The sequence below is a fragment of the Bos javanicus genome, chromosome 22 (assembly GCF_032452875.1).
Source record: "Bos javanicus breed banteng chromosome 22, ARS-OSU_banteng_1.0, whole genome shotgun sequence".
Taxonomy (NCBI): domain Eukaryota; kingdom Metazoa; phylum Chordata; class Mammalia; order Artiodactyla; family Bovidae; genus Bos; species Bos javanicus.
Genome location: NC_083889.1, coordinates 49,227,981 through 49,251,896, shown reverse-complemented (window position 1 = coordinate 49,251,896; position 23,916 = coordinate 49,227,981). Strand labels below are relative to the sequence as shown.

Genomic DNA, 23,916 nt, shown 5'->3' with positions numbered 1-23,916 from the left:
GCCTCTACTTCTTTGTTGACTTGAATCTTTTTTCCTCGGTGACTTTGGTGGATTATATTTTAGAATTTTGGAGTGAGCTATTATTTGAAAGTCAAATCAATGATTTTGGATAGGTTGTAAATTCATGTGGTTCAATATTGAGAAGGTACAAAAGAGCACAGTGAAAAGTTATATTTTGACTCAGGGAAGATCAGTTATATTAATTTTGAAATTACAGTTTTATTATTAAAATTAGTTTAAGACGTAGTGTATATCAGGGGTCCCCAAGCTCCAGGATCTGATGCCTGATAATCTGAGGTAGAGCTGATGTAATAATAGAAACTAAGTGCGCAATGAATGTCATATGCTTGAATCACCCAGAAACTCTCTCTCTCCCTGACCTTGGTCCGTGGGAAAATTGTCTTCCACGAAACTGGTCTCTGGTGCCAAAGAGGTTGGGGACCATTGGTATATGTTATAATGCTATATAGAAACCAAAAGCATCACAGTTAAGTGTCGTGAAGCAGTAACGAAACAGCTGTAAAACACTGACTTCCATGACAACAGACTTTAAATACTAGCACATCTGGGCACATCTGTAAACTAAAGCCACTTTAACAAGCAAACGGTAGTTGTTGAACACAGAAGCTGAGGATTCATTCAAAGAATAGTAGGTGGTGAGAAACTGATTTAGACCTGTGTCCTGTATATAAAGGCAAGGGGAAACCTGTGTCTGAACTCTTTGTTCATGAAAATTGTATCTACTGTGTTTGATCATTTGCAAATTGCTACTGTGCTTGGCTACATTCAGCCCATGCCAGACAGAAATTCATAGCCAGGCCTCACAAGTTGGAATGTTAGGTAGTAAATTTGTGACATTCAAAGGCTGTCAGGTTTGTTCTTCCCCCTCCCAGGGACAGCCCACTCTGCAAGGCAGAAACCAGAAGAAATAAATACAATAGTTGGCAACAAGTTTGCAGTACCCAGTATATGAAGTTCAGACCCTGTGCCTGCCCACTATACTCTGACTGTGTCCTGCCTAGTTTCTAACCTTGCCTCCAGCTGTTCCTCCAAGTGGTTACTCAATAAATTTGCTTGTGAAATAGAAACAAAAACAAAAGGCTTTAAGGCCAGGAGAGCATCAAAGGTCATTATCTAACCAGGTCAGAGGACCCAGCAAAACACTAACTTGAGGTGTGCCAACCCAGCCCTGAGTGGAAATTGGTGTGTAGGTCAAGCTGCAGTGCCGGGGGAGTGCCACTCCTGCTGCGGTTTTGCTTACTTCACTTTAGCCAGTGTTGAACTGCCTGTACTTTCCTAACCATTCCACCTTGTTCCTCTTGCTTATGCTCCTCTGTCTGTCTAGAATGTTCTATTTTTCCTTTACTAGCTGGTGCTTATCCATTCTGTTAGGTTAAACCTAGGTCTCACGTTTCCCAAGGAAGTGCCGCCATTAACCGCTGATAGGCAAGGCTGGATTAGGTGTCCTTTCCTCAGGTGTTACTGCTGTAAAGCACTCCACTGTATAGGTATGTACGTGTGTCCTCATGAGGACCGCTGCATTGTGCCTTGGCACAGGGCCTGGTACATAGCAGATACTCATATTTATGTTAGGCTAAATTAAAAGCAAGGGGACAGGAGAGGCAGCAGTGTCTAGTTTGTGGCAGTATCAAGTGGAAAGATTTAGAATGTGGGGTGTGTGTTTTGTAAGAAATACTCATTTTCTAATAACAAAATGCACTTTGCATATGTCAGTTCTACTTTTCCTTTTCCTTTCTTATTTCTCATCTTTGATTAGGATATATAATTGAAGTTTGAGATCTCCACACAAATAAATACTGCTACCCAGCGTGCCTGACCAAGCCCCAGAGCTCTGTGTGCTCCCAGACTGTTGAATGTAGTTGTGGGAGTATGGAGTTCCATGGAGTTCAGCAGACTAATAAAGAATAATATTTTCCATGAGAGAACTGTTTGCATCCTCATTTTACAAATGTGAACTATGGCTCGGAGAAGTTGACCTCATGAGCATAGAGCTAGTAAGTGACAGAGCCGAGATTCACCACCAGGGTTGCCTGACTACAAAGTTCATCCTTTTAGCTGTCTGCTCCTGTTTTTCTGCTTATTTCCTGTATACCCATAGGCAAGTCTTTTTAACTTTTTAGTGCTTCAGTGTATCATATTTAGAATGGGGGGGGGGACTAGAATGAGGGGAGCATAATTCACCTTGTAGAATTATTGTAGGAAAGAAAGAAGAGAAGAAACCAAACCCATTCTTTGTACCTGGACTAATGGTAGTCATAGTAAAAGCAGCAGCGGTTTTATATGGTGTTTACAGTGTGCCAGGCACTGTCTTAGCACTTTATTTAGGCCACCTCACAATCATCGCCACAATCCTCTGAGGTTGAGGAACGACACTACAGTTTCTATTCCCTTTTTATAACTGAGGACCAGAAAGGTTGTCATAAGGGGCAGAGCTGGTGTTTACAGCCCGGCAGTCCGGCTTCAGTGTCCATACTGAGCCCATTTGCTCTGTTACCTCTTAGGAAACATCAGTTTCCAACTCCATGCTGTTTTGGAATCTGGCATCAACATGAAAGAGACCATAAGGAACCCAGAATGGTATCAGGGTGGCCAGGGGCTACATCAGACCGGGTACGGTGAGCAGTAGCAGTATCTGGGACACTCATGATTCTCTTACTCAATCACTGACTGGTGAGATGGCCGTTTGGTATTTTTTGGTGGTTAAGTTCATAGGATGATGACCCATGGTATGTCTTTTTTCAGCTTGAGGGCATCCACTTACTGGTTCACTTAATGAGGTGTATGAAATCTCTGGCCTCTCTTTACCGAAGTCTACAAGGTTAAATGTTTCTTCTTGAGTCCATACTGATATATATATATATTTTAATGTTGAATATATAAATGAGGGAGAAGGGACAAATCTCCCTTACAGAAAAATTCCAGATAATAAGTGTGTAAGGAAAGATGGAAATAGAAAGCCACTGTTAGAACACCACCGTAATAATTGCTCTAGGTAGAATCCACTGATGAATGTTAAAATTAGTGGATGAAACTTTTGAGGATATTTGTGTTCTCAAAGCCTCAAAATATTCCCCCCAAAAAACATTTGTCTGTGTGTGTTTATGGTTTTTGTTTTAACCCTGTTCTTTTTTTTTTTGTATGTGGTTTTAACATATGTCCAGAAATTCTTTGATGCCCTTCCGTCCAGGAAATGGAGTGTAATTCTCTTCCCCTTGAATGTAGGCTGGGCTTAGTGATTGGCCTCTTATGAATAAAGTATGGGAGGGGGAAAAATAGTAGTTTTACAGTGGAAAAATCCAGTAAACACCACTTAAAGGTTAATGTCACCAGGAATAACTCATGTTGATATCATTACCCTGATCAGACGTGATGAGAAGAACACTTCACCTGTGTGATATTCTTTCCTAGAAAACATAACCTCCAAACTAATCATCAGAAAAACTGAAATTTGGGGACAGTCTACAAAGCCACCTGACCAGTATTCTTCAAAAAATGTATTAAGGTCAGGAGCTCCCTGGTAGTCCAGTTGTTAGGACTCAGCGCTTTCAGTGCTGGGGCCTGGGTTCGATCCTTGGTTGGGGAACTAAGATCCCACAAGCCACATGGTGTGGGCAAAAAAAAGAAAATCAAGTTTGTGAAAGACCAGAATAGGCTGCCACAGTTAGGGAAGACTGAAAAGACATTGAAAGCTCAATGCAATGTGCTCTCTATCCTAGATAGGATCCTGTTGTAACAGAAAAAGGATATTAGTAGAAAACTGGTAAATCCAAAATAACAAACAGAAACAATCCCACCAAAAGGGCAGACTTTCTGAGTCCTTGCTGCCTGAGAGCCAAGTGGCATGGACTAGATCACCCAAGTTTCAGCACTTCTGCTCTTGTTTTGAACCCTTCTTACCTTTGGGAGAGACCTTTTGATTGTGGAGCTTGTATCTGGGAGGCTCTGGCAGATGTGGGGACAGGTCTGAGTGACTGCAGGACCTGCCCATCCCACGAACAGAATGCAGCTCAGCTTATGAGGAGAGGGACATGCACAGGGACCTTCCCCCCCCAACCCCAGTTCTTGCTGGTGGTCGATACCACAAATGACATTCCCTCTGCCAGGAATTTCTTCCCACTTGGCCCCCATCCTGAAGGCAATAATATACCATTAGTCGTTCTGTTCATCTTTTAAGTTCTCACTTACATTTTACTTTCCATATAATTCCTTGTGTGATTATCCTATGAAATAGTACCTTTCATATTCCTATGACCCTAACACAATTATTCTTGGCTTAGCTAATTACTTCTGGCTCAAATATGGTACCTTCTTTGAATTGCCCTGCCCCTCCTATGGTAATGGTATTTAGCACACTTTGCCTTATTATGTCTAGAAGACAAACTCCTGGAAGGGAAGGAATCTTACAAGTATTCCTTGAAGCATCTAGGACAGTACCTGCCGTGTTGTAAGCTCTCATTAAAGGGGTGGCAAATTGAATGAACACTTTTAAGGCACTGATGGGAGGAGTGGTCTCCCTGTTGGCCAGATGAGACTTGCTTAGAGTCATACAAGTGAGTGTGAGCTGTATTTGAAACTCGGTGTCCCTTTCTGAGTGGTCTGAGGCCCTGACACTTCCTCACTCTGAACATAGTGCTAAATTACACCAAGAGTGATGGCTCACATTTGTTGTGAGCCTACTCTGGGCCAGGCTTGGTTTTAAGCATGCCCTCTATTTAGTCCTCACAACAGCTCTGAAGTGTGGAAATTACTATCCTCGTTTTATAGATAAGTCCATTGGGGTTCAGAGAGATGTAACTTGCCTTCTTAGCTCACCCGCTAATAAGTTCTAATAAGTTGCTGAGTTGAGATCTGACCCTGGCGTGTCTGGCATCAGAACCTGCTTTTCCTCCAGTAAAGTTGATCCCTGGCACCTCTTTCCATTTGTCTCCTCAGACCCATCCCTGGAAGACATGTGTGGTACTGAGTGTGCCCAGCTGGGAGAAGATGGGCAGCAGCCACCGCGGTGCACTTCAACTACCTCATCTCAGTCTGAGCCTTCAGAGCAGCTTAGGCGCCACCAAGGCAAGGGCCTTGCCTCCGAGGACCCCAAAAAGAAGAGAGCTCAGAAACCCTCCCACATGAGAAGAAACATAAGGTGAGCTATGCTCTGGGGGAGAGAAGGGAGGGAGTAGAAATATTACCTTCATTTGAAGGCTGTCGGTAGAACAGCCTTCAAAGAAGGACTGGTTTGATCGGGAGAGTTCTGTTTCCCAAGGAGAAAAATGTAGGCTATGTGCCCCAATTAATAGTGAAGCTGCAGCTCGGGACCACTGGGTCTGGACTATCTGAGGATGCAGAGCGGATGCGGTTGGCACTTGAGCACCACTGGGGATGTCCATCTGGAGGCCAGGGAAGCATCCATAGGATGCTCTGGTTGGAGTCTGTTACTTCCTTTATTTTTTTCTTATGTTTCCAAATACAAGGAGATAAAAGAGTTTGACTTCTCATCTTCTCAGAATTCAACATCAGTTGGAAGAGGATTGTCTAGTCCAAACCAAGGCTTCTTCATTAACCTAAGAGATCAGCAGATGTGAACTTCCTTACCTGTCCAAATCTCCAGCAGTCCTTTCTTCTACCCATGACAGTTTTCCTCTTGAAAGAAGACAAAGGATATTTTTCTCCTCCTGCTACTGCTGCTGCTAAGTCGCTTCAGTCATGTCCGACTCTATGCGACCCCATAGACGGCAGCCCACCAGGCTCCCCCGTCCCTTGGATTCTCCGGGCAAGAACACTGGAGTGGATTGTCATTTCCTTCTCCTCCTACCCTCATTTTTTTCTAAACAGAATGATGACTTGAAAATGTACTCTTAAGTTTGGGAAATAAGGATGCAAAATCATCCACAGTCTTATTTTCCCATATAGCAAGTCTGTCTTTTGTACTGCTTTCCAGCTTTGTGGATCACATATTACTCTATTTCACTCTTGATCTGTTAGGTACCAAGAAGAGTCAGCAGGGTGATGTGTCAGAAAGTTAAATAATAGAAAAACATACTAGCCCAAAAGCACCTGAGCCTTGAAGTCCTATTTATGTGTGTGTTTGTTTGTTTGTTTACCTTACCCACTGCGTGGGTGTAGTGGTACTGACGCAGCTTCTTCTCCCAACAGTGATGATTTCCCTCTTCAGCTTGACATTACCTTACCCAACCACAAGTGAACTGAAGCGCTCACTCTTATTTTAATGTTTAGAAAGCTTCTCCGGGAGGATCAGTTGGAGCCAGTTACCAAAGCAGCACAACAGGAAGAATTGGAAAGAAGGAAGCGCCTGGAGCAGCAGAGAAAGGATTACGCAGCCCCCATTCCCACCGTCCCCCTCGAGTTATTTCCCGGTAAGCCGTGGAGGGGGCAGGAGGGGCCCCACACCCAAGTGAGGAGAGACCCTCGGTGCCCACAGTGTCAAGGACAGATCTGGAATCAGATGGTGGCCTCTCAGGAATCCTTTCAGTCCATTCATTTGCTAAGAAGCACACGAGCAGAAGGCTCTTGTTTGAAAAGTTAAGATGGATACTTAACTTGATGCTTCCTCAAATTGGTCTTATTTAGATTTTCCCCCTGAATCTTAATGTACCAAAGGATTAGGACATTTTCTAGTGGTCAGGTGAGTGCTAGAAGTAAGAGCCGGTAGAGAAAAGGGAATTTGGGAAGAGGGTTGAGGTTTTTAAGATGTTCTCTACTTGTCTCCTCAGAGGATGGTCCCCCCAAGAACAACACAGGAGGAGGAGGGCAAATCATTTTGGAAAATATGTTTCAGCTAATTGACATTCTCTTCCATTTAAATCCACCTCCCCCCACCCAGAGGAAATTGTCTTAAGAGCAAGCGATGGTCCCCAACTGCCTCCTCGCGTCTTGACCCAGGAAGTCATTTGTTTGGACAGTAGCAGTGGCAGCGAGGATGAAAAAAGCAGTCGAGATGGTAAGATGGAGCCAGAGGTGCCCCTCCTTCCTCCCGACCCAGTGCTCACCCCGAGAGATTAGCTTTCCCTCCGAATAGAAAAGAGTTCCGTCCTTCCGTATTCCGTTTAGGATCTGACCGTGGCAAATTTCCCCGAGTCTCCTTGGTAAATTTGTTTTTCCCTTGTCTTAACTTGAAGCTGGAAGAGAGAAAAATGAAAAATCAAAATTTTTATGAATGGTAACAAGTTCTAACATTGTTTCCATGCTCCCTTACCATAAGTTGCAGTGAATTATATCGGCTCCCTGAGTCCTTGTTTTCATTTTACTTGGTTGGCTGTCTCAGAGGTGATTGAACTGAGCTCTGGAGAGGAGGATACTCTGCACATTGTGGACAGCAGTGAGTCTGTCAGTGAGGAGGATGAGGAAGAGGAGAAGGGTGGCACCCATGTGAATGACGTCTTAAATCAGCGTGATGCTCTGGGGCGGGTCCTTGTCAACCTGAACCACCCTCCGGAGGAGGAGAATGTCTTCCTGGCCCCTCAGTTGGCACGGGCGGTGAAACCTCATCAGGTGCAGTAAATCTGGATTCTCCTCTCTGTCTCCTTTCAGCTTCCTTGCTGTGGACATCGCTTGCTGGCGGTTGTTAGCATCACAGCCTGTGAAGTACTTGTTTGGTACCATGAGCAGCTACTGATTGATTCTTCCTCCTAACAGTTGATGCTTCAGGATTTCTGATGGGTGGGAAAGGACAACCCTGAGACATGCCCTGTTATGTAAAAGGTGCTAATCTCTTGGGTTAATAATCTTGAGCCACCTCCTGTGAGATGACTGATCAAGATACTCTCTGAAGAGCAGTGCCTTGGTGGGAACTTGTGGCTCCAGGAGAGGTGTGAGACTCAGAAGTCTGAGAGACTTTCTGGTAGGAAGGCTCAGAGCAGTTTGTGTTGACCCAGAACCAGAAGTAGGACCAGTGAATAAAAGCTCCAGGAAGGCAGAGGTTGACTCAACAGAAGAACTCTAACAGTAAGAACTTCTCCTCATGGAATGGGCTGCCTTGAAGTAAGCAACCAGGGGCAGCCAGGCCAAGACTGAGTGAAAGACCCAAGCAGGAGTTTGGTAGTCCAGATTCTTGCCTCAGATGGGCTGCTCTACTAGGTCAGTGCTTTTCTCTGTGTTCTCCAAGAAGAATGTCACCAGTCAATAAACTAGCCAGGGTTCTGGGAAACTTTTGTAGCCACTCACACCAGCTGTCTGGTCTAATGTCTGCTCATTTACTTAATTTTGACTAGTTCCAAAGAAAGTAAACTAGACCCTTGGTCTTTGCCAGCCAAAGATATTTGTGTTTGTTCCCTGTCAGATTGGTGGGATCCGATTCCTCTACGATAACCTGGTTGAGTCCCTGGAGAGATTTAAGACCAGTAGTGGCTTTGGCTGTATCCTGGCCCACAGCATGGGCTTGGGGAAAACTTTGCAAGTGATCTCCTTCATCGACGTTCTCTTCCGCCACACGCCAGCCAAAACTGTCCTTGCCATTGTGCCAGTAAGTGTTGGGGCGGGCACCACTTGCTCACCCTCTGCAGAGCTCTGGGGTAATGCCTTATGGGCTCTAAAAACCCTGGTAGGCTCAGTTCTGAGCTTCTTCCCTAAAACACCCTTTTTGGACTTAACTTTCTGACAGGTTAATACTCTTCAGAACTGGCTGGCAGAGTTCAACATGTGGCTCCCAGCTCCTGAAGCCCTTCCAGCTGACAGTAAGCCTGAAGAAGTCCAGCCTCGGTTCTTTAAAGTTCACATCTTGAACGATGAGCACAAGTAGGTGGCCTGCCCTCCGTTCGCCCTTTTCCTTTTAGACTTCTTCCCAGGGTCTGGAGTCAAGGCAGTCAGTCTCTCTGGCTATGTGCCTTGTCCTCCCAGATTCCTTCTGGTTTCTTGATGTATCCCCCTCTCTCTTCTTGCTTCTCATTTTTTTCTCTTCCTAGTTTTTCAATAGTCAGAGTTACGTAGCACAGAAATTTTTGTATTCTGCTCGAAGACGTTTTTATATCCTGAAGAATCTGTGTGCATGGTCACATTTTCCCATGCATACAGTTCAACATGATAGCATGAAACTTTCTGTCTTCTATCTTTTCACCTTTTACATTTATCTTCTATTAGAAACCTAACCATCAGTCTCCTCTTATAAGCACTAACCTATATTTGACCCTTTTTTTTTTTTGTGGGGGGGGGGGATATATTTGACCCTTAATGGTACAACTTCCAAGCTTTAAAAGATGCAAACCATTTTTTTGTTTGTTTTGGATCTACATATAATGATTTATATTTCCATTCTGTAAATTCAACCTGCTTTCCAGAAATTTAAACCTATATCCTGATCCTGATCCAAGCCAGCTATCCATGCCATGCTTTCCCCTTGTTGATATGGATAACTGAGAAAGTAGACTTTCTTTTCTGCGGAGGTCACCTTTTGTGATGTTTGGTCACACACATGAAAATGAAGAGCCTGTGGGTGGCTCCATAGGTAGCCGATCACCTGCTCTTTTCTAGATTTCAGGACTGTCAGTCCACATGTGGTTAATGAAATAGAGCCAGAGCTCAGTTGTTCAGGAGGAGAGGGATGTGCTGAGTGGCATCCGGTCTCAGCTATTCTTTTTCCTTTACTGTGTGTCCTTGGCTCTTCATTCACCAGGGCCTGGGCAGGTGAAATGCAGGATGTTGCCTTTGCTTTTACTACTTTGTATATATTATGATAATAACTTGCAGCTCTCCCTCAAATGTAGTATTATAGTCATGCATGTAATGTACACTTTGGCCACCTGATGCGAAGAACTGACTCACTGGAAGAGACCCTGATGCTGGGGAAAATGGAAGGCAAAAGGAGAAGGGGGTGGCAGAGGATGAGATGATTGGATGGCATGACTGACTCAGTGGGCGTGAATTTGAGCAAACTTTGGGGGAAAGTGGAGGACAGAGAAGCCTGGTGTGCTGCAGTTGATGGAGTCTCACAGTCAGGCACAACTTAGTGTCTGAACAAAAATGCGTACATCTAAGGGGATTGTCACTTCTATTTGTAACATTGAATCTCTGGTTTTTGCTGTTTAACCATCACCAGGACCTAGTCCGTCCTCAGTGCAGTTAGTATGTCTATAATGGGGGGAAAGTCCTTGGGCAGCTGGCCAGCCCTGTGATGCTGCCGCATGAAGTCTGTGGTGAGAGGGACTTCTGACTGTACATCAGCACAGCTTTGCCTGTGAGGAGTTCTTCCTGCAGAACCGGGGAAGCAATAATGTGTTCTTTCTGTTCACTCTTGCAGGACAATGGCAGCTCGTGCTAAAGTGATGGCTGATTGGGTGTCAGAGGGAGGGGTGCTGCTGATGGGGTACGAAATGTACAGGCTCCTCACCCTGAAGAAATCCTTTGCCACAAGTAGACCGAAGAAAGCCAAGAAACGTTCTCACCCGGTCATCATTGATCTGGATGAGGAAGACCGACAGCAGGAGTTTCGAAGAGGTGGGTGGCCTCTCTGGGGATATTCTAGGGGGTAACTTGGGGAAAAGAAGTAGTGTCTGCTCTAGTACCTAATCACATGGGGAGCATTATTGATGTGAGTCACGTGGTCATGAACCAGAAATCCTGGTCCCTGAGGTAAGACTGGCTCTGGCCAGTGGCTCTTGCAGGGCCCTGCTTTCTCTGCAGACAGTGGAATTCTGGGTTGGCCAGGCCACAGACTGGCTTGGGCAAGACTCCCCTATGTCTTCACAGAACAATTAGAAGAGCAGCTGCTCCCTTTACTGCTTCCCAGAATGTTCTGAGACAGCATTAAGACAATATAAAGTATTTAAATTACTAATACACGGAGTAGTAGTAGTAGTATTGTTTGTGTGAATATATAAAAGAAGAATTTATCACAGTTTTCTTTTTGGTGAAAGCCATTCTTCTCATAGTTCTAGCTCTCTTCTCTCGTTTGAGGGGCCTTGGCCTATTTGGGAAAAAAAGTGCTTTTAAGTTTCAGAGCCTGTTTCATTTCATAGATCTCTTCATCTATGAGATTCTGTTTTCTCTGTTTGCTTCTGTGGCTTTGAAATTTAGCAATGAGCAGCAAATAACTCCAGGAAGACCTTGTCCTTTAGTTAGCTCCCACCAGCCAGCTCTCAGGTGGCTCCAAGACAGTGGTGAGAGCCTGTGGAAGGGTCTGGGTTATTCCCATCAGAATCATCCCAGATGCCTTTTTAATCCTTTAGACTAGTACTCTGAAAGTCATGCCGTCTGCTACCTAGTTGGTGTAAGCCCTAGGAATGCAAGTCAGTTTTATTCTTAGCCTAAAGGGAAAAGAAAATCAGGAAAGGAAAGAGGGAAAAGGGAGATTTACTGCAAGAGTCAGTAGGCTAGGGTCATGTGCCACACCAGATGCACAGGAACTGGAGTGGCCGGCTCCCTTTCACCACTGGGGGCTGACTCTCGCTTTCCTGCTTCCTTCATTTCTTCTGTCTCCTCCAGGGTGCACCCCCACTTCTCATATTGTTGACTAAGAGCAGGCCCTCTCACCCTCTTACTCCGGATCCTCTTCCCTCCCTAGAGTTTGAGAAGGCCTTATGCCGCCCTGGCCCTGATGTGGTGATCTGTGACGAGGGACACCGCATCAAAAACTGCCAGGCCAGCACCTCCCAGGCCCTGAAGAACATCCGCTCCCGCCGCCGGGTGGTGCTGACCGGGTACCCCCTGCAGAACAACCTCATCGAGTACTGGTGCATGGTGGACTTTGTGCGCCCAGACTTCCTCGGCACCCGGCAGGAGTTCAGCAACATGTTTGAGCGCCCCATCCTGAATGGACAGTGTATTGACAGCACGCCTCAGGACGTCCGCCTCATGCGGTACCGGAGCCACGTCCTGCACAGCCTCCTGGAGGGCTTCGTGCAGAGGTGAGCCATCCTCGGATTTTCCAAATCCGTGGAGAGTCCTGGTGAAACAGACCCCTCAAGGCTTTCCTGAAGGGGGGAGGTGGTTATGGTGGGAGGACCCCTTTCTCGTAGGGCAGTAGTAAACCTCTGCTTTTGCTGAATAGCTTTTCCTGAGCAGGTAATAGATGGTGGATATCCAGTAGTTCATTCTCTGAAAGTCTGGCCCAGAAATGCATGTCTCAGAAGTTAATCTGTGAAGTTACTAGGGATATCTGCCTTACTTGCTGAGAGAAGCAAGAGACAGCCATGCCCAGGACTTGAGTAAAAGAATAAAATGGTTTTCAGGGGAATGGCCTCACCAGTTTCAGCGTCTTGGAAGATGTAGGTTTGGCCAACCTGAAGCATTCCCTTGTTTTTCCTTGTGAAGACGGCGCGTGTGGAGAAAGCTTAGAGAAGCAGCCCTAGATCAGGTTAAGAACCTGGAGTTCCCCTGGTCTCTGTCTCTCATTCAGTCACCTGGGACTTTGCTTTAGTTTTTATCCTCAAAATAAGTTTCTTGCTGCTGGTTGCTCAGCATGTCCTCATTATTACAAGGCTGTTGTGAATGTTGAGGTTCTAAAGAAGGATATGTGGCGCCAATGCAGGATTCTGTGGTTCACCTGCACTGACACCTCCTGGCCACACTGCCTTGTCAATTCTGATCTGTACCTTTGTAGGAGAGGCCACACTGTGCTGAAGATTCATCTCCCTGCCAAGGAAGAAAATGTGATCCTGGTGCGACTCTCTCAGATCCAGCGAGATTTGTACACACAGTTTATGGACCGCTTCCGGGACTGTGGTAACAGTGGCTGGCTGGGGCTGAACCCTCTCAAGGCTTTCTGTGTATGCTGCAAGGTGTGTTGAGGCCTCGGGGGAATACTAAGATACAGACTAAGATGCTCATGGTCCCCAGGGAGTCATGCCTGCTGGGAGTCCTTGATAAAGGAAGAAGTTCATTACACTGAGGGCACTGAGGCAAAGCAGTTCCCCGAAGTGCCACTCGTAGACTATAATGTAAATGGTGCCCCTTGCAATTGTGCAGCTGCACAGCTTCTTACACCAAACTTGAGAAATCACTTCCTTTCTTACTGATTGTTTTTCAACTGAGACATGGAGTGATTGGAGGAACATCATGGGACAGAGTTTTTGACTGCTGGCATAATCAGGATTCAAGAAATATATAGCTTAGACTTGCACATTATTAGGAATACCTTCCATTTAATTCTATGTTTAATCAGGTTGAGATCTGTTTTATTCTGATAATGCTTGAGATGGTTTGGGGACAGTAAAGTCTAGTATCTTTAGCACTGAGCCTTGTGAACAGGCTGGCGAACCCCGGCTTGTCTTTGACCTGGCCAGATGCTCTCAGTTGCCTCACAAGCGATCTGTTCCTTTGACAGCTCTCAACTAACCTTGTTGGATATTATTCCCACTGCTCTAATAAATCAGCTGAAGGTGTGTGTCTGGGGACAGATGACTTTCAAAATATTTCCTAGATCAGGGCCAGGAAGCTAAAGCAGACATGGTCTGTGAGGATGCTTTGGTGCTGGTGTACCCTTCTCACACCACCCCCCCAGCACCACCCACTTTGCTCAGGAATTCTCAATTCCTGCCAAGAATGTCCCTGAAATGATTTTTAGTTGATCATCATCTTAAGTTAGAAACATTTTTTCATAGGAGAGATTTCATAGCTTCATACAGTAGTTGACTGTAACCACATGGGGAAACAGGAATGTTCTTGTTTAAGAATGCAAGGCTTGTGACAGCCTTTTTGGTCATGTACCAAACATACTGGCATGCCTCCTGGTATGAATTCTCCCATTCATGTATCATGGAAATCAGAGTCGGTTAGTGAAAATGTGCAGGCTCTTTGGCTACGATGGGGTTGGGGAGACTTTAATTTGGGGTGTGACAGTGGGTGCTGTGGGAGGTGTGTGTGGGCAAGTGCCTGTTGCCAGAGTCCATGGGACACCCTTAGATTGTTCTCTGCCCTGTGCTACCTCCCCTTTAACTTGAACCTCAGATCTGGAATCACCCCGACGTGCTGTATGAAGCCCTTCAGAAGGAGAACCTGGCCAATGAGCAAGACCTGGATGTGGAAGAGCTTGGTTCAGCGGGAACTAGTGCCCGCTGCCCGTCACAGGGAACAAAGGGCAAGGTGGAGGACAGCGCCCTGGCCTCCTCAATGGGAGAGGCGACCAACAGCAAGTTCCTCCAAGGGGTCGGCTTCAACCCTTTCCAGGAGCGAGGCAACAACATTGTCACATATGAATGGGTGAGTCAGGCAGATCCATAAGCCACTGCTGGAAGGAGATGCCGGAGAGCCTTCGTGGGGAGAGGGTAGGGCATGCGCAGTGCACTGTCCACTAAGGTCTCTGCAGGGACCTATTCAGGTTGCCCGTGAGCTACTGCCTTTGAGGGCAAGAATTGTCTTTCTGGTAGTCTGGCTACAGCCTGCTCCAAGCTGCCTCATTTCCTCTCCTACAGGCCAAGGACCTTTTGACTAATTACCAAACTGGTGTCTTGGAGAACTCTCCCAAGATGGTACTGCTTTTCCACCTAATTGAGGAAAGTGTGAAGCTTGGAGACAAGATCCTTGTGTTCAGGTAGGAAAAGAAATGGCCTAGTGTGTGTCTTTGGTAAAGACTGACGCAGCGCCTACAGCCTGCGACTGTCCGGGACTGCGCCGGCCCCGTTTTATGTCCATCTCTGCAACCAGTGCTGTTTGTGCTTTGTCTCTTAGCGTTTCTTCTTTTATCCGGCGCAGTCTCTGCAGAGAACAACTTGAGACCTTAGGTCACTATGTTGGAGATCATGGTCTAACCCTTCAAATTGTGACCCAGGCCAAATCTGGCCTATTTTTGTAAAGCCTGAGAGCTAGTTTTTACATTTAAAAGAATTTTTTTGTTTTTGTTTTTTTAAAGAAGCATATGCAGGGACTTCCCTGGTGGTCCAGTGTTAGGACTTTGTTCTTCCACTGCAGAGGTCACAGGTTCAATCCCAGTTGGGGAACTAAGATCAAGGAGCTGCACAGTGTAGCCAAAAAAAATTTTTTAATTAAAAATTTTTAAATTAAAAAGAGACAGAAAAACATATGTAGCACAGACTAAGTATGGTCTATGAAGCCTAAAAATATTTACTATTTGGGCCTTTACAGAAAACATTTGCTGACCTCTGGTCAAATCTGCTTCATATCCCCAGCCTCCCCCTACCTTTTTTTTAAAGCTTTGTATATAAGGCCAAATAAATAATGTTATTTATTCCCAGTTTTGAGAGAGCTTTGAGTCCCATCAAGGCCTCACTTCTCAGAGAAACAGGTGTAAAGTAGATTGCCTCTCCTTTGTTCCAACTAGATTATGCTCCGGTGAGAGCTAAGTGGCAGGAGCCTGGCTTGGGAGTCTCACAGTGGGGGTTCCCATGTGTGACATACTCTGACAAAAAAGCAGGGATTCTGACTTTGGCAGAGCCTAGTGTCCTGCTGCTTTTATGGTCTAGCTTTCTGCTTAACTTGGAAACAGCTAAATGATCTGTCTCCTTAGTAAAATCCTAATATTGCCTGTGGCCTATAATTCGATCTCATGTATATTCATACAGTTTTTAATGCTGATGCTATGTGTTACTCTGTACTGAGCTAAATCTCAGGATTTTTTTCCATCAAGGAAGTAATAGGTTAGAGAATTTTTTGGTGGGGTGGTGGTGATAAGTGTGTGGATGATTGTTCTCCCTCATGAGCTAGGGTGGTTCTTTGTGGGTAGTTGGATGCGTGAGCTCTCATTCTTAGAGGGGAGCCTACTGGGGAACAAGATTCCCTCGGGTCCGGGAACCTTCTGAACCAAATGTGTCCCTTTCAGCCAGAGCCTTTCCACCTTGGCTTTAATCGAGGAGTTCCTAGGGAAGCGAGAAGTGCCCTGTCTACCTGGTGCTGAGGGGCAAGGAGTACAGAAGTGGGTTCGAAACGTCAGCTACTTCCGTGAGTTCATTGCTGCTTTGTTTGCAGAGCCTTGGCAAGGTCTGCCTGAGGGTTTCCTCTCCCTCTCTCCTCTCTCCTTTCTCCATTCTCCATCACATGCACAGGAAGATCTGTGATTTAGCTAGGGAGCAGAGAGATACTAAAAGCAAGCTGCCGTGTGTGAGGCACTGCACAAGGCTGGGGAGCTTAGGCCAGGTACGAGGAGGGCAGAAATGTTGAAGGCAGATGCCCTGGCATCACCCTGGCATGCAAGAACAGATTTAAGGTAGCACTGGCTGACTGCCCTCACCGGAGTTCTACAGCAGACAGAATCGACATGGTGAGGATGCTTGGAGAAGGCTTCCTGGAGGAGGTGGAACTTGGACTCGACTTGCAAAGATGGAGAGAAATTGAATATACAGAGCTGGTGTGGCCTAAAGATCATCCTAGGCCACACAAGAACAGTGAACACAAGCCTAGATCATGTATTCTCACTGGGGAGAAGGTGTCCCTAACGAGGTGAAAATCGGGTCACCAGGGGACCAAAAAATGGGAACTTTTTAGAATTATAAAGCACAAATATGCATGTAATTAATTAATTAAATAGTATACAGTATATCTGTGGTATGAAAATTTAATGGAGAGCATGGTGATTGGGGGTGGGAAAAAAGAGTGTTTGAAGGCTCCTTAATGGGGTGGTAAAGAAAAAAAAAGTTGAAAATTACTGACTTCAGGCACTTACTGAGCAGATACTGACGTTCTGGCCCGTTAATTGTTACAGAGGCCTGCCTTTGGCATTGTAGAGTTAGCAGCATCTCCTGCCCCCACTCACTAGATGGCAGCAGCATCCATGCAGTTATAACAGCCCGCCCATCTCTAGACATTGCCAGATGTTCCCTGTCGGGAGCAGGGTGGGGAAATCCCTTTTGTTGAGAAGCCCTGGCCTAAAGGAAAGATTGAGAGAAATGGAGGGTCAGGGGATGGCGAGGAGACTCCACCACCCAAGATCCGTGTGTTGACTGTAGGCTTGTCCCGTGATGAATCAGTGCTGACCTGCGCTTGGAAATTGTGGGAACTCAGGTTGAAAGCCAGGTTGGGGTGTTGACTGAGGGAGCCTTTAATACCAGGCAGTTAATACCAGGCTTCCTACATCAGTAGTAATTCAGTTCTCCATGTAGTATTTCATGCCCTTAGCTTTGCCTTCTTCTCTGCTTTCCTCCAGGTGACAAATGTAACCTCTCCTCCCTTATTCCTTTTTCTTAACTGAAGCCTACTTTTTCTTTCTTGTGAGCGTCCCTCCTTTCATTCTAGTGTCCCATCCGATTGCTCCAGATCATTTGGTTTTTGTATTTTTTTAATGTCTCCTTCAAGCAACTCCTTAGCCTTAAGAGTTTGTTAACTGTGGATTCCTGCCTGGTGAAGGAACATCATCCTTCCTTATCAAAACAGAAAACCCTTGGTCCTTTTGTACTCACTCACAGGACTGAGGCAGAGCAGTAACCTTAAACCAGTTCTTACCAGGCTTGCTTAACTAGGGTGATTCTTATGCACTCTGAAGTCTAGGAACCTTGGCCTTAGATTTGACCCAAGGTACTAAAGAGAGAAACACAGTTTATAGATGCCTGGGTCTCATGGTAGGTGCCTACGGAATGTCCAGGGCATGGAATCTGAGCACTGTAGTGTTTGTCTTGTTTTGTTTTAAAAATCCGTTTGCTCATTGATTTTTCTGTGTATCCCTGTGCTCATCATCCATTTCTTGTTTGTTTCCTTCTGTCCCAGGGCTAGATGGTAGCACCCCTGCCTTTGAGAGGGAGCGGCTCATTAATCAGTTCAATGATCCCAGCAACCTCACCACCTGGCTGTTCCTTCTCTCCACAAGGTGAGTGGATCCTGAAATGGGGAAGTCAGAGGGCTGCATTCAGGGCATTTGGCCACACGGGCCTGAACCCCAAAGGCTTGTCCAAGTTCTGTCAGAAGAGATAAAGATCTCAGATTTGTGACTTGTTTTTGAGGTGAGAGAGGGGGCCCCCAAAGGAAATTTTGTTCGAAGGGTAATAACGATAGTGTTATGAATTTCTCTGAGACTTTCATTCACAGTGGTCATAATTAGCTTTTCTCTCAGGACTGTTCTGAGTTTTAGACAATGTGATGAATGTGAAAGTGCTTTTATAAAGTACAAAGTGCAATATAACTATAAAAGGCTGATGGCATTTAGTTTGTCTCATGCCAAGCAGCTTGAAGGCTGTGCTGCCTTCTGCATCAGAATGCCCTTGATAGGGTATAAACTAGTCATTCTCCCAAGCTGTTAGACCAAACACATCAGAAACATTGGAACACAGACACTTCCCCTCACTCAGTGACATCACTCCTCACTCATCACAGAGGGGTGGGAGAGTGGATTTTCTTTCTGATCTGGTAGGTACTTCTGTGTTGGAACTTCAGGGCACCCTTTCAGTGCCTGAGGAAGGTACTATTCTTCAGCAGAATCCTCCAATATGTTCTGCTTAGGATAAAGAGGAGGATATTCAGGTAGGAGTAACAGGGGATAAAACCTATCTGAAAACTGTCTTTAAACTAATCATTTGCTGTGATTATTGGCTTGTGTTTTAAAGGGCTGGGTGTTTGGGCGTGAATCTGATTGGTGCCAACCGAGTGGTGGTGTTTGACGCTTCCTGGAACCCTTGCCATGATGCTCAGGCTGTATGTCGGGTATACCGTTATGGCCAGAAAAAGCCTTGTCACATCTATCGCCTTGTGGCTGATTTCACCCTCGAAAAGAAGATCTATGACCGTCAGATTTCGAAGCAGGGCATGTCAGGTGGGCCATCTCTCAGGCTCAGAAGAGGACGTTTATACAGACTGCCATTCTAATTGTATCAAAGGAGGGGAGGAGAGGGGCAGGATGAGGAAAGGAAACACAGGCAGGCTTTCGATTTTTGATGCAAATAATTGCTTATGAGGACATATAGCTCAAATTGTTGAAGATGGGTTTAATGATAAGAGCTGAGCCTGATTATGCAGGTATCTCTTAAGATATTTCTGTTTCATGAGGGTCTCAGACCTGCTCTTTGACTTTTAGGTACGGAGTAGCCTGAGGTGTTCTAGATATTAGTGACAGTTACACCACCCACCACGTCTCTTCTCTCTGCCAGTCCTTGGAGCGGTGCTTTTGTGGTCTCCTTTGCCGAGACCTGACTTCCTCATGTCTTTTCCCTTCTAGATCGGGTGGTGGATGATCTCAATCCGATGCTGAACTTTACTCGAAAGGAGGTGGAGAACCTACTGCACTTCGTGGAGAAGGAGCCAGCTCCCCAAACATCCTTGAATGTAAAGGGGATCAAGGAGCCAGTCCTCCAACTTGCCTGTCTGAAGTACCCTCACCTCATCACCAAGGTGGGACCCCGGTGTGAATGTGTCTCAGTGCTGCACTCTCCACTGGGGGAGGCTTGTCTGCTTCCTTCATCCAGAGTTTTATTTCATGCAGATTAATTCAGCTGGTTCTTTCCCTTGCCCCAGACAGTCCCCCCCCTCTCTCCCCATCACCTATCCTATCCTTGTCTCATCCTGGCAGTGTGAGCTCAGCCATGAGGATAATTTGGCCATGGTGAGTTTTCCTAGCCAAAAGAAGTTTTGAAAATGTAGTGTGGTGATTCTCTGAACTCTCCTGTTCTTTTGATATGGAAGGCAGACGTAGGTTATCTAAAGCTGGTGCCAGGTTAGAGTTGAGAATTTATGCTCTTGACAAGAAAGAGTAAATGTGCCTGTGAGTCTGAGAGCAGGCTCTTTGCTAAGTACTGTAGACAGCCAGCTCTTTCTTGGTTTCAAAGTAAGGCTTTTTGTATATCATTCATGTTGGTACAAAGACTGGTAATTAAATCAACATCCTCCTGTGTCCCCAGGAGCCTTTTGAGCATGAGTCATTGCTCCTTAACCGAAAGGATCACAAGCTGACCAAGGCTGAGAAAAAAGCAGCAAAGAAGAGCTATGAGGAGGACAAACGTACATCAGTCCCCTACACCCGCCCATCATATGCGCAGTATTACCCGGCCAGCGACCAGAGCCTGACCAGCATCCCTGCCTTCAGTCAGAGAAACTGGTGAGTCACTGAAAAGGGAGGAAGCTGTGCTGCTGGGCCAGGCCCAGACCTCTCAACTGGTTCCTTTTGTAAATAAAAGGAGGCCTACAACTTGCTCTTAGGCTGCCTTGAATGGATAGGTTCTGCTCTTGGATGAGGTGCTGAAGCAGTACTGCAGCCCTGGTGTTTTAAGTGGTTCTGGCTGGAAGAGTGAGCTGCTGGTCCTGTGACTCAGGAGAATCCTTCTGGCCCACCGGGAGGCACAGCTTCCCCTAACACAGACTCCCAGGCCTCCCACACAGCCTCCTCCTATCTGCAGCGTCCTGGTCCTAGCCCTCATTTCACAGTTAAGTTCAAGAGTGAAGGCCAGGTCTTCTATGCGTCCTGAATCGTACTCGAGGAATTCCAGTTCTCTTAATGGGATCTCATTCTGTGTCTGTGCCTTATTCCTAAGCAAAAAGATCTTTTTCTTGAGTACAGTTTCCAAAACTATTAAGATAGGAACAGCATGGAAGCCAGTTGCTAAGCAGGGACAGAGGCTCTTTGTAGGAAATTATAGAATAGTTAGTTATCAGTATTTTTTTTTTTTCTTCTTCTCAGTAGAAGACAGAGTACCTCATAGCTTTTATCACATCAGCTTCCTGCTTGGTTGGTTTGCATTTTTACATTGTTTGATTATCTTGAGTTAAAGATACTAATGGAGAAGGCAACGGCAACCCACTCCAGTACTCTTGCCTGGAAAGTCCCATGGACGGAGGAGCCTGGTAGGCTGCAGTCCATGGGGTCGTGAAGAGTCGGACGCGACTGCGAGACTTTACTTTCACTTTTCACTTTCATGCACTGGAGAAGGAAATGGCAACCCAGTCCACTGTTCTTGCCTGGAGAATCCCAGGGATGGCGGGTCCTGGTGGGCTGCCGTCTATGGGGTCGCACAGAGTCGGACACGACTGAAGCGACTTAGCAGCAGCAGCAGCAAAGATACTAATAATTATTTTAAGAGGGATAGGTTTTAGAACTTTTTCTTTTGAATGTTCCATGTTAAAAAAAAAAAAAAGCTTGCCAAATGAGCTTCTAAAGGAACTGAATGAAGCCATGTAAGATTTTATACGACTAAACTTTGGTGATTAAATTTGCTAATTTTTATGTGTAAGATGCTTCCAAACAGAAAATTACTATCTTTTCAAAGACTTCAGACTTTATTTCTGTGTCATTTTCCAAGATACTGTTGCCTGCTCACATTCTCCTCTCTTGTCCTCTACCCCTTTTCTTTCTCTTTTCTGGGCTTTTCCTTGTAACAACAGGAATGGACTAAGTCTGAACCCAGTGGGAAAAAAACCATATGGAGACAAGGTGTGGCAAATGGGCTGGGCTGTAAGGAGATGTCAGCTCCTTTTCTAGCCCAACTGTGGCCCTGTGGAGGGAATCGGCCTTTCACCGCATTTGATCCTGCTGATTCCTTATTCTGTCTGGGTACATGTGAGGAGGCCTTCCCATCCAAATTCCTAGCCTTAGCCTCTGCAGAATATGGGCCTTGGGCTAGATCCTGAGTCCCGCTAATGTCTGAGTAGGGCCCCAAACCCCAGTTAGCGTGCTGTGCTCTCTGGCCTATCCCGGCCATCTGCGGGGCCCCAGGGCTTGCCCAAAGGCAGCCTGAGAGCAGTGACTGAGCACTTCTGCAGGCATGCTCCAGCAGCATGGTACAAAAGTGTGTTCTTTTATGTGCCAGGTTTCAGTCAGATGACGAAGAACATACCAGTCCCAGAGGGTCTCTTTCCCAGAACTAAAGCCCACAGACTTTAGAAAGCTTAGAGATACGGACTTAATTTCAGAACCTTTAAATGAGTAGCTTCCTCAAGGTACCAACATCCAGCTGAAAGGAAGGTAAAGAATGAGGAATGCCTCGTTGACCACAGGACAACATTTTGGCGTGTTGGTAGTAAGAGATGCACAACCAGGGCTCAGGCTGGCCACAGCCGTGTGCCACTTAGAAGCGTGACTTCTGTGCACAGTGTTTCGCCTGCTCCTGCTTTTGTGGTGGCTGTGACTATAGAGCCATTTTAGGGACTGGCCCCAGGAGAAGTCCACTGAAAAGTAAGGCAGAGGAGAGAGGTGTCTGCCTTACTTACCAAAACTTGAGGATTCAGAGGGTGATGATGGTTAATGTTGGACAGATGGTCTCAAGGTCACCAGCACATGTGATGTCATGCGGCCTTTTTTTTCTTGGTGAGTGGGAAAATTCCACCCATTTGTCCCCATTTGTCTTGAAGTTAGCATGCACCATGCACCTGTGCGCCCCTCACCCCCCACCATGACTCTGCCTCTTCCTGACTTCTAAGGACAAATTCCTGATGCATGTAGACAGGCAGTCCCAATTCTAGAGGAGCAGATGTCACCTCACATTTCCAAGAAGACATTACTCCACTGACATCTGATTCTTCTTAGACACTGAGAGGCTTTATGCCTCGCTGTGTCTGTCTCTGCTCTGTCTCCAGTCTCCTTTTTAATTGACCATACCCTGCGGCTTCTTTTGATCCTTCTGTCAGCAGCTCTCTGGCTATAGAAAGGGGAAGTCTGGAGAGGCTTAGCAGTCTTGCAGAAAGGTAAGTAAGGGCTGTTTTGCCAAACTCTTGGTATGCTTGTCTTTCTCTCCTAGGCAGCCAACCCTGAAGAGTGATGAGAAGCCCGTGGCCAGTGTTCGCCCCGTACAGTCCACCCCGATCCCCATGATGCCACGGCATGTCCCGCTGGGAGGCAGTGTAAGCTCTGCCTCCAGCACAAACCCAGCTATGAACTTCCCGATCAACTACCTGCAGCGTGCGGGAGTCCTTGTGCAGAAGGTGGTCACCACAACAGGTTGGGAGCTCCTGAGTTCTCTTCCAGGGATGCTGTCCCTTTTTAAATTCCTCTGTTCAGATTCTTTACCTACTGAGCTATGAGGAAAGCCCAAGAAGGTGAAGTCACTCAGTCGTTTCCAACTCTTTGCAACCCCATGGACTGTAGCCTGCCAGGCTCCTTCATCCATGGGATTTTACAGGCAAGAATACTGGAGTGGGTTGCCATTTCCTTCTCCAGTGGATCATCCCAACCCAGGGATGGAACCCAGGTCTCCCACATTGCAAGCAGACTCTTTACCATCTGAGCCACCAGGGAATCCCTGTGTTCATTCAGGAAATATTGATTAAATAATGTCTGCATTCTAGGCAATACTGCACTGGCACTCTAAGTGGAAGTAGAGAAGGCATTGGTCCCTAATCATGAAGAATATGTATTCTAATGAAATATCTTAAGAGTAGCAACACAGTACTGGGTTTCATTGAATATGTTGGGTGAACACGCTAGAGACTGTGGGAAGGTCACTGGACATAGGGTTTGTCTTCAGAGTGAGGTTGTCAGTGTGTTGAGTCCTGCCTGACTTGTCGGGTCAGCGGGCATGAAGGACAGCTCTCAGTGTCCTTAGTTAAAGACCTTGCTTTGTTCTTTGTAAGTTTAATATGGATCGAGCATGAGGGGCCAGCAGTCAGAGGTGGGCAGCGCATTCATCCCCGCAGTTGATTCTGTGGTTCAGAGTAGTTGGGAAGGAAAGCACCTCATGATGTTGTTTTTCATCTTGTTATGTAGAAATATTCATGATAATTCATTTTAATGAAAATATCTTAATTGCTTTTTTTGAGTATGAAAATTAATAGATATTCATGGTAAAAAAAAAAAAAAAAACTTCTTTTGAAACAAATTAAAAACAAAGATAGAGCCTCTCGGGACTTCCTGGGTGGTCCCGTGGTTAAGACTCTGTGCTTGCGCTGTAGTGGGTACCGGTTTAATCCCTGGTTGAGGTACTAAGGTACATGCCATGTGGCACGGCCAAAAAAAAAAAAAAAGAGAGAGACAGCCTCTCATAATCCTACTTCTCTCCTGATTCTTGAAAATACTCTTCTCTTCATTCTTTAGTTAGGTGAGGAGTAATACCAGCAAGGAAGATACGTGGCCTCTTGGAGCCTAAAGTGATAGGA

General features: G+C 45.9%; 1 protein-coding gene across 5 annotated transcripts in view; it reads left to right on the top strand.

Annotated features, from left to right (window-relative positions):
* The window catches only part of RAD54L2 (RAD54 like 2), a 109,976-nt gene that overhangs the window by 79,852 nt on the left and 6,208 nt on the right, over nt 1–23,916 (top strand). For all 5 annotated transcript variants that reach the window (XM_061397489.1, XM_061397487.1, XM_061397490.1 and 2 more), the window contains exons 3-19: nt 4,954–5,155; nt 6,247–6,386; nt 6,854–6,970; nt 7,295–7,521; nt 8,309–8,491; nt 8,630–8,763; nt 10,262–10,458; nt 11,525–11,867; nt 12,563–12,740; nt 13,909–14,160; nt 14,373–14,491; nt 15,737–15,855; nt 17,614–17,713; nt 18,447–18,652; nt 19,055–19,227; nt 19,734–19,930; nt 22,563–22,762. In XM_061397489.1, the coding sequence (XP_061253473.1) occupies nt 4,954–5,155; nt 6,247–6,386; nt 6,854–6,970; nt 7,295–7,521; nt 8,309–8,491; nt 8,630–8,763; nt 10,262–10,458; nt 11,525–11,867; nt 12,563–12,740; nt 13,909–14,160; nt 14,373–14,491; nt 15,737–15,855; nt 17,614–17,713; nt 18,447–18,652; nt 19,055–19,227; nt 19,734–19,930; nt 22,563–22,762 (3,087 nt within the window). The remainder of the gene's footprint in view (nt 1–4,953; nt 5,156–6,246; nt 6,387–6,853; nt 6,971–7,294; nt 7,522–8,308; nt 8,492–8,629; nt 8,764–10,261; nt 10,459–11,524; nt 11,868–12,562; nt 12,741–13,908; nt 14,161–14,372; nt 14,492–15,736; nt 15,856–17,613; nt 17,714–18,446; nt 18,653–19,054; nt 19,228–19,733; nt 19,931–22,562; nt 22,763–23,916) is intronic.